Genomic DNA, 11204 nt, shown 5'->3' with positions numbered 1-11204 from the left:
ATGGCCGATACTACTTCCGATATGTCACAAAAGGACATAATGAGTATAGTTGTGAGAACAGCCAGTGAAAACGGTGAGATTCGGGAAAGGCTTTTGAAATCCGTCGAATGCACTGATAAGACTGGAAAAGGGATGGCTGAGCTAATTTTATCTTCTTTACATGAAGAAGACATTGACACATCAAAGATGGCTTTTCAGTCGTATGACTACGCGAGTTCAATGTGTGGACAGTTTAAAGGAGTGCAAAAGTATATAACAGAAGAAGGTGGCCATAATGTACCCTACATACCTAGTCAAGACCACAGAATAAACACTGCTCTTGAACATGCCTGCAATGTCAATACTTTAATACGAGAATTGTTTAATGTCCTCAAACAGTTGCATGTTTTCTTCACATCAAGCACAAAAAGATTTAGTCATTTAAAACGAAAACTAAGGCAATTGGACTTCCGAAAATAGTAACAACTTTGATTTCATTATTACTCTTTCCTTCATGAAGAATATCATTGAGAAGATAAAAATATTAAGAGAAATCTTAGAATGTCTAAGCTTCAATGTCATTGACATTATTAATGTAATTGAAAGTACTGCCAAGAACATACAAAATATCAGTAACGATACAGATGCTATGAATAATTTGATTGAAAGTGCAGTAATATTTTCTAGGAAGTTACACATTGATGCAGAAAACGATTACGAACGACGCCATAGATTAATAGCAATGGAGATGAAAGCTTTTTACCGGAAAGAATTCAAAGAGGTCACAGACTCTTTAGCCATGGGTTTAACCAAAAACTCGGCAGCATTAAAGGAAGTATTTGTACCTATCACCAAAATTTTTAGTTTTCCATTAAATAAGGATAAATTGAGTATTGAAAACTTAACAAAAGCAAACAAACTTTTTCCTTCTGGATACAAGGATCATATTCCAGACGTTCATGTGCTGAAAGGCCAGATGGAAATTTTGATAGATATCGGTTTAGAAAAAGGTGATGAAGATTTTAAGTCATCAAGAATACCAGCCAAAACGCTGCAAGATATTTTGTACCATGTTGTGAAGTTAAAGAATATACTGAAACAAGCCCATAAACTATGCATTTTTGTAATCACAGCTGCTTATAGTGTAGCATCAAATGAGCGTTCTTTCAGTCAACTCAAGATTGTAAAATCACATCTGAGAACAACAATGAGTGACGAGAGATTGGATAGTCTCATGCTACTGAAGTGCGAAAAAGAACTTTGTAAAGGAGTTAACCACGAACATCTTGTTAAACGATGGATTCAATTGAAGAAACGTCATATTAAAATTAAACAGTAGACAAAAAAATGATAGACTGATGATAAAATATTGTGCGTATAAGTTTTGTAATAAATCAATATTTTCAATATTCCTTTGTACTAATTCATTTCCGTAAAATTCTAAACTGCTATATATGCTGCCATAATGGTTTGTAAAGTTTATTGGATTTGTAAATTGTAACTTTATTTTGGGCTGATACAATTTCATTATGAATTGGTAAAACTTTTTGACGTTTTTTGAATTGAGTATTTTGTATATATGTAAAGGAAGCTATATTTTGTTAATAGAAGTTAATAAATACTGATAATTGGCAATTCATGAGAGTGAGTGCAGTGTAGTATAACAATCAGTAGATTTTGTAAATAGGACAGAAATTGATTTCTTGAATTCTTGAATTATAAAAAACAGTTGTGAAAACTATGTTAAACAACTGGGAAAAACAAGGTCTCTTCCCCTTCCCCCTCCCCTGTAATTTTCTAACGCAACGCCCCTGCTTAAGACCCTCGAATATTTAATGGGTCCCTAAATATTTTCAAAAAAAATGTTTTTCAAAAATATTTTAACCTGTTACTCAAATGAAGCAAAATTGTATAAAAAGTTCAAAAATAATCCACCCAAATGAAGATATTGTGTAAATAATATCGTCTAGGCTACTGAAGCACTAACTTTTATAAAGTACAAAAAATTCTTTTTAACATGATTGAATAATATTTAATAAAATCGTTTAATAAAAATTTTATGAAAAAAATTAAATATCCTAAAAAAAAAATAGGTATGCTAATACAATATCTTACATAAAAATCCAATATTAAGAATATTATATATCCCTATATAAAATATATATTTTTAGAAAATTTATCAAATTGAAAATGAAATGAAAATATAGCAAATGAAACCACAAAAAAATTATCTTTTATGATTTAAGTGTTTTATGCCACATCCTAGTGTGTACGCATATATATATATATATATATATATATATATATATATATATATATATTTATATATATATATATATATATATATATATATATTTATATATATATATATATATATCGTATATGAGTATATATAAATATATAATAAATATATATTATATTAAGGTGTCCCAAAAAACAATATTTTTGAAAATAATTTTGTCCCACCCCTTAAATGTGTTCTATCTAATACAAAAACACTAGGTTTAAAATTTTTTTTGAACAAAAAGTATTTTAAGGGGTCCCTTAAGTCTCTTGAATATTTAATGGGTCCCTAATATTTTCAAAAAAAATATTTTTCAAAAATATGTCAACCTGATACTCAAATGAAGCAAAATTGTATAAAAAGTTCAAAAATAATTTTTTTTCGAAAAAAATTGTTATTTTTGGTTTTATTACATAAAAAATTACGTTTTTAAAAAAAAAATTAAAAAAATACATTTTTTATGATAATTTTGATAAATAAGTAAAAAATTTTCCAAAATAAACATTATTTTTGAAATTTTTATAAATTTTGCTTCATTTGAGTACCAGGTTGACATATTTTTGAAAAACTATTTTTTTGAAAGTATTAGGAACCCATTAAATATTCGAGGGTCTTGAGGGACCCCTTAAAATATCTTTTATTCAAAAAAATTTCAAACTTAGTGTATTTGTATTAGATCTTTTGTCCTTGTAAGCATCGTTTTTTTAAAATAAGATACCCGCAATAAATAAATAAATATATATATAAAGCCCTTCATCTATAATATAGCGAAGTTTTAATAAATAACGGCGCCAATCAGGGTTGCTGTCCCAGACGGCGTGACGGATATATATATATATATTTTTTTTTTAATTATGGGGCACTTGTTTTGTTAAAATGACAATGCTTCAAATAAAATTGAAATTTTTGTTTTTGAATTATTGGATAAATAAATGGATACTAGCTTTTCAAGATTATGCGTTATTTAGCTGGATTAGTTAATAATTTACATATCAGTTTTTACATTGGAATCTCCACTTGAAACAAGAAAATTCACGTATATTTTTACATTTTCAAATAATTTAAAAGAACTTATTCATGGATCAATACCAACAATAAATTTTGTTCAAAAATATTTTTCTATTTTTATTATTAAGTAAAAAAAAAATTATTTCGAAAAAAAAGAGATAAGAGATTTTGCAGTCGCTGTTAGAAATCTGGCTTCAGAACTGGAGACCCATGGTTCAAAATTGGCTCAGGCTATATACGCGACATTGATACGGAAAGAGAACTTTCTGGTTTTCTGGTTTAAAACGTGATATTCCACGGTGTTCTATGATAAGACTATACACAGCGTTAATTTTTGTTCAAAAATTTTCCGATTGCCAGTTTGCGCGTGTTTTTTCACACTTACAGTCACAGTAAGTGGAAACCATGTGAAAACAGTAAGATTTTAATAGGCCAATAAATATCAAAGTTTTTGCGAGTGGTTTCTATCGGTACAGACATTTTGAGCTAAACTTGAATTTTATTTACAAGAAAACAAAGCGTATGTTTGTGTACCTCATTCTACCATTTTTTTAATTATATCTTGAGATTATACTTTCACATTGATAACATAATATCAAATGGATATTTGCAGAAAAAATATTACAACAATTGGACACTCCAATTATAATTGTACTTCTGAATAAAAATTAATTATTAAAAAACTAAAAAACTATATGTAAGATAATTTTTTAAACTTAAAATTTTGTAAAACACCAAAATTAAACCTCCAAAAATAATTTAAAGAAATATGGAAATATAAGTAATCTAATTAGTAAATAAAATATAGGGAAAATTCTTCTTAGAAAATGCTGCTATAAAAATTATTTTAAATTGATTTGAAGTTGAAGGTTCTTTTGATTTCGTTGCAGGAAAGTAAGTCGTCAAGTACAACCTGCCAATAAAATACAAAAATAAAAAATTACTACTGTCTTATCAATTTATCATACATGTTCTATTTTCATTCAATTTTTAAGTTCTATTTTATAAATCTACACACACTGTAGTATGCATAAGTCTAACTTTAGATATGCTGTGGATTAAATAGCTAACCTTAACTTAATCTTAAACCAATAAAATAATTTATTCTTAAACCAGTATAATAACTTAACCTTAAACCTATAGAACTACTATATACATCTATACCTTAATTTATTGAAAAAAATTAAAACCATAACATTAAAAAAAAATAAAAAGCAGCCGTGGCGCAGTGGTTAGAGTTCTGGCTCAGAACCCAGAGGTCCGAGGTTCAACGCCGGCTCTAGTCCAATAAGAGACATTGGTAAAGAAGAAGGCGTGAACTTCTAATTAAATGCTCTCCCACGGTGCTCCGTGATAACACCATAAGGACTTCTGGGAGCACCTAAGTAACCTAAAAAAAATTAAGAACATTAAGAAAGGTGTCATCTAATTGATATTTTTATAACAGGTAATATTTATAAAAACTAATAGAAATAAATTATTTTTATATTTTGAATATCTTATCTTTTTTATGAAGGTTATATGAAAATATCTTGAAATAATATAAACAAAATCTAAAAAAAAGACAAAAACAAAGTCTAAAAAATATATTGTTTAATTTGAACAAATATAATTTCTGAAATTGAGATATAACCAAAATGCAAAAGGTTTTCCAGAAATTAAATAAAACCAAAAAAATTTGTTGCTTATACATTCTTTTTGATGTTTGCCAGCACACATTTTTTAATAAAAAGTCATAAAATTGAGCAGCCTTGCAAGTCATTACGTCAGTGATATCTATTTTGAAATTCACAATACTTGAAGTAATCTTTTTGTGACATACAAATCCGGATTCCTTTTAGGACTCCGCATCCCTGTTTGGATCATGGCTTTACTGAGATAACCTTAACACAAACATCAAGATTTCAAATAATCTGATACCTTGTATCAGATTACTATAACCTCATACAAAATATATCTGATACCTTATATCAAATGTTTATCAACTTTGAAAAACAAACTACATATTGTTTTTGTTTTTAAACATGCAATATATAAATGGATATTAATGAATATAAATGAGAGAAACACAGCTTTTTAAGATATACACCAACATTTGTATGAAAAATTATTAATATAAACATTTAAATCTGTAAAAATAGAAAATTTGTGAACACTTCAGATTATTACTTATATAATATAACATATTTAAATAGTCGTTTGAATATACTAATTATAATTCTTAAAATACTTCTTTGTAGCTGTTTATATATTTTATTCACAGTAGTACCAGTCTTTACATTCCTGGAGGTCTTTCAATAATAAAACTGTTGGAATCAATAATAAACTTATTTATCAACTTAATAATAACTTAATAATAAATTAAAAACATGTAACCAAGTAAAAAATTTATTTTCCATAAAAATATTTAATGAAGTTACAATACAAGCATACAAAAAAAATGCAGAATAAAATCCAGATAATTTTAAAATTTAATGAACATAACTTTGAAATTTATGAATATGAAATAAAACAGAAAATAAAACACAAATATAAAAGTAAAAGTAATAATTCATATAAACAATTATGAAGATTTAATAATCACTTTTTTTCCCACAAAACCTGCTCACCTCAGTCAAAAAAATAAAAAGTAATATTTATTGTGTTTAAATATCCTAATAACACAATAATGTAGAATAAACATAAACTTACTTCATAAAATGATATGAATCCATTTCTTGGTTAAACACGGACAACACTGATGTGTAGCCAGTCACATGTTGCAAGTTAAGATATTTGTAAACATTTTTTCATACTGTTTTATATATATATATTTATACCTACTAATAAATATTACTTTTATGAAATATATTTTATCAGCTGTAAAATTATTAACAAAAAATTTTAAATGTCAAGTGATATTTAAATAAAAAAATTGTATAGCATTTACATTTTAACAATTAAGATAAAGTCTTAAAAATAGTTTGTTTTTTAATCAAATAATAAAAAAATATTTTTTAAAAATGGCTGCCATTTTTTTGAAAATTAGTCCAAAAGTCACATAGAAAGATATTAATGCAAGTATCAATTTCAAATGTAAAACTGTGTACATAAAAGAGGTAACTTCTATGCACACAGTTTTACAAATATATGGTGGTAAATAGTGGTTTATCGAGCATCTTTTTGTAGACTTATTTATTGTGATTAAAATAATACGAAGAATGTGTAAAAATGCATATATTCTTCCATGACCAAAAAATATAACACGTATTTCAACATATTAACATTAAAACTTCTGACCAATTAAGCCATGATCCTTGGTTACTTAACTGCATATTTTAGTGCAGAACCAAACGTATATCCGGTCTACACGACATTTGGTTTAGTATTCGCGCGAACAATTTGCGCTGAAAGATTTTTGGCCAAAAATTATATATATATATATATATATATATATATATATATATATATATATATATATATATATATATATATATATATATATATATATATATATATATATATATATATATATATATACATATATATATATATATATATATATATATATATATATATATATATATATATATATATATATATATATATATATATATATATATATATATATATATATATATATATATATATATATATATATATGTATGTATATATTAGGGATATGACTTTTTAATTTTTTTTCAAATAAAATGTTTCCTGTATCATAAATCGATGAACTTTTACCTAAAATCATGAAAAAAGGCCCAAATAGCTTTCTGCAACAAAAAAAGGTCACCCCCAAAATAAAAATTTGATTTACCATTTTTATACATTCATTTTTGACCGATGTTTTAATCTTAAGCTTAATTCTCAGCTTAATTCTATTTATTTTATTATTTTGTTATGAATTTATAAATATAACGCCACACGTTACCATGGCAACGAAACGGCCGTGTGCCGGCAAATACTTGGAATTGTTATGTGATGACGTCATTGTGTTACCACGGTGATATAGACGACTGTAACAGACTGTAGAAGATTATAGAACTTAGTAGAACATTCTGGAAGCTCTAAATAATTATATAAGCGAGCTGCTGTCAGAGCTCAGTGTTGATAATGTGAATAGTTCTATGAAGTACTCTGCGTGTAACTGAGCTAATAAGGAACTACTGTAGCGAACTAAAGACGCTGTAAGTGTACGATGTATAAGTAGTTGTAGCATTATCGTTAGGATACGGACTGGATTATCGAACTGTTATCAACATTGACTGGATTATCGAACTATAATTGGATTACTATACAGTTAAAGTATTTTATTAATTAAACGACTTTATTAAACGGATATTTACGCTCAGCTATCCGTAAAGTCGTAACAATATTATATGATGTCTCACAAGAAAAGTCATACCACAGTAACAAAGAACAAGAAGACTTGGACTAAAAATTTGGTGAGATTTCAAGAGTCACACAGAAGAAGAGGAAGCGTGGCTGTAGAAGAACATTCACTCGATGAAAAATCCAGAATACCACTTCAATTGCAGATCGTAGGAAGATACCAGTTTCTCGGAGCATATGTTAAAGGAAGAAAAGAACGAATAGACCAAATTTCTAAGGAAATTACAAAATTGTGGGACAATAAACTAAATTTTCCACGTGTGTCTGATCAAGTGATAAGAGCAAAGCTTATGAAGGTGCTGAAGGTCTATGATGAATGTGTCAAGCGTGGAAAATATGATGTTCTCAATGCATTATTTGACATCACGAAAGTGAATGGCCAGTGGTTATCCTCGGAAGATAAACGTCTATACCACCTACAAAAAGAAAGTAAAGGACAGGTGGGGTACTCAACAGGACAAGTGGCAAGTAAAGAAACCATTCACCCTTCCAAGAGAAGGAAAGTCCAGTCTGGAACAGCAATACCTTCCACATCACAAGTCCTGTCTACCACAGACAGTGGTACTGAATCTGAAAACTGCAAAAGTAAGAGTGAAGATGATGAAGACGACGACGGTGATAAAGACGATGATGAGGACACTCAGAAAAAAACTAGAAAGCACTACAAAAGTTAATTTGCTGTAAGTATGGTTACATCAAGTGGAGTTTCCACAAAGAAAGCTGCTAAAATATGCAATGTATTATCACAACAAGGTATTGATATTCCAACTCCAAGTCAATCAGCAATTTACAAGTCCATATTCAAAGAGGCAGGTAAATTAAAAAAAGAAATGATACAACAACTTAAAATGGAACAGTGGTCCTTACACTTTGACGGCAAACGAATAGATGATAAGGAATATCAGGTAGTTGTACTTCAGAATGAAAGAACTGACGTGAAACTTGATGCACTGCGTTTAAAAGATGGCAAAGCTGAAACTGTTGCTGAAAAAATTGCCAAACTTATTGATGAATACAATTTGTGGAATTCAATTAAGATGATCATTACTGATACAACAAACGTCAATACTGGGAAGAGAAATGGAGTTGTTGTGAAGTTGCAACGTATGTTTAAATTAAAGGGTGTCACAATACCACAATTTATCGGTTGTCAGCATCACGTACTAGACAGGATTCTCCGTCTGGTGATGGACGAAGAACTTGGGGGTGATACCAAATCTCCAAACATTGAATACCCATTTGTGTCTGAACTGTTGAATAAGTATGATGAACTGAAGGATAAGTTTGTGAATGGAACTGTAGAAATTCTTGATAAATCAGGGTGGAGAGACGATATGAAGTTTTTGTACCATTTAACAAGAGTGTTTAGGTTCTATGAAGAACAAAGAAACTTCCCTCTGATTCACTTTCAGAACATTCCTAATATGAGCAATGCCAGATGGAACTCAAGAGCCATTCTCGCCATTCTGGCGTTCATTCTTATGCCTGAAGCGAGAAAGAATTTGGAGAAGGTTTGCAGGTTCATTTCATATGAGTGGGCAGAACATTGGTTTAGTAGTCAAAAGTACAATGACAATGACTTCAAGAATTTATCTGATGTATTGAAGCCTTACAAAAAGGCATTGCAGTCATTCAAAAATCACTGGAAGAAAGAGCCATCCGTCATCGACATACCACGAAGTAATCAGATAGCTGAACGTGCAATCAAGGTGATGCAAGACCTGTATGCTTCCTGCAGAAAGAAAGACAAACTGCAACTTCGATTCATTCTAAGTAATAAGCGCTAGACTCTTTATGAGACGTGAGCATCATGTGACCCATGTACTAAACACAGTAGGCCTATAGACACAGACAGTTATGTGTATTGTTGTACTAGACGCTTTGATACTGTTAATTTTGTAATACTTGTATAATTATATATCACATAATGTTTTTTGTTATATCACAGTACATGTTGCATAAATAAATAAAATAACAACAGGAGTATGACTCTTACAACATCTTCAGCCTTTAATATTCATTTACTGTACAAAAGTGTACCTATTGAAAATTCAATTTTTTGGATTTGGGGTGACCTTTTTTCAAAATATGTCAAAATGAAACATCTATTCGTTCTTTTTACATAAAAGTTCATTGAATTACGATACAGGCCTAGTAGGTTGCAAAAAAGTCATATCCCTAGTATATATATATATATTAACTAATTTAAAACAGCAGATAATGCGAATATAATCTCTCAATACTAAATAATTGATTTGAAATTTTCGCCGGATTATAGCATATGCGTCATTAGCATATAATATAATATAATTTCAAAAATTGTGACCGTTAAATAACCACAAAAAAATTTTAAATTTTGGCGTCATCTTTATAATGGCTTCTTTTACTTAAGTATGAAAAAAATGAAGTCCACAAATTTTTATAACATTTTGTCTATTGTCCAAATTCGTACCACCGCACTTTGGAGAACATTGATGTTTTTGTATCTCCAAGGCTTCACGGACTTTTCTTTCAAATTTTTTATCCTCAACTTTAAGTGTTTCTGCTTTATCCCATTCAATGTCCTCATCGCAATTTACTTTATGCAAAGCTAATGCAGACTGGTTTAATTTGCCTTCAGTCAAAAATTTTTGGTGTTGTTGAACCCTTGTTCGTATTTTAAGTTTTAATTCACCGACATACACTTTGGAGCATTTGCACTTAATTAAATAGGTTCCTAGTTGGCTGTTGCGTGGTAATTTTGATTTATTTTTAGACGTTAACAGCGCTTTTAGGTTAGCATTTGATTTAAAAACAGTTTTATAAACTGTTTTTCTGAATATTCTTTTAAGTCTGGGAGATGTTATTGGTATCCATGGTAAAGAGATTGTATTATTAGAGTTGGATAGAATTTTATTTTTATTTGCTAAACGTTTTTTTTCGAATCTGATAAGAAATACCTTTAAGCATTTTTTCATCGTACCCATTTTCAGTAAACACTTGAAATAAAAAATTTATTATAAATGATAACTTCATTAAAAAACAAGCCAATATTAGATTCTTAGGAGTTTTTGTTGATGAGAATTTATCCTGGCTTCCTCAAATAAGATATATTCAATCTAAAATCACTAATATAATTGGTATAATGTAGTGAGTTCGCTCATATATCAATAAATAAAGTCTCAAACTAATATATTTTGGACTAATTCATTGCTTCATCAGCTATGCAAACATAACATGGGCGAGTACGCAACCATCAAAACTTAAAAAAATTTATAGTCTACAAAAGCATGCTAGCAGAATCATTTACTCTAAAAATAAGCGTGAACGCGCCAAACCTATAATGAAAGATATGAAAATGATGTATGCTTATGAAATAAATATATATCAGCATTTAATTTATATGTATCGATTCAATAGTAATCTCTTTCCTGTAAACTTTAATAACAAGTTTGAAATAAACATAAATGAAAACTATTTCTAGGAGCAAATATTAGTAACTCATATAAACTGCCTCAAAACTTTAATAAATATGCTGAATATAGCATTGCATATCGAGGACCAAATATATGGAATAGTT

General features: G+C 28.6%; 1 protein-coding gene and 1 long non-coding RNA gene across 2 annotated transcripts; both read right to left on the bottom strand.

Moving 5' to 3' along the window:
- Positions 1–3845: 3845 nt before the first annotated feature.
- LOC136079984 (uncharacterized) lies at positions 3846–6103 on the bottom strand. The gene is made up of 2 exons (XR_010638358.1): positions 5963–6103; positions 3846–4661 (listed from the first exon to the last, which is right to left on the bottom strand). It is a non-coding gene; the product is annotated as an uncharacterized LOC136079984 (long non-coding RNA).
- A 3929-nt stretch (positions 6104–10032) lies between these two features.
- On the bottom strand, positions 10033–10611 carry LOC136080218 (uncharacterized). The gene has a single exon (XM_065796832.1). The coding sequence runs from the start codon at positions 10609–10611 to the stop codon at positions 10033–10035; it is 579 nt and encodes a 192-aa protein (XP_065652904.1).
- Positions 10612–11204: the final 593 nt, after the last annotated feature.

Source organism: Hydra vulgaris, chromosome 05, assembly GCF_038396675.1.
Source record: "Hydra vulgaris chromosome 05, alternate assembly HydraT2T_AEP".
NCBI classification, from domain to species: domain Eukaryota; kingdom Metazoa; phylum Cnidaria; class Hydrozoa; order Anthoathecata; family Hydridae; genus Hydra; species Hydra vulgaris.
This window is presented reverse-complemented; position numbering and strand designations above follow the sequence as displayed.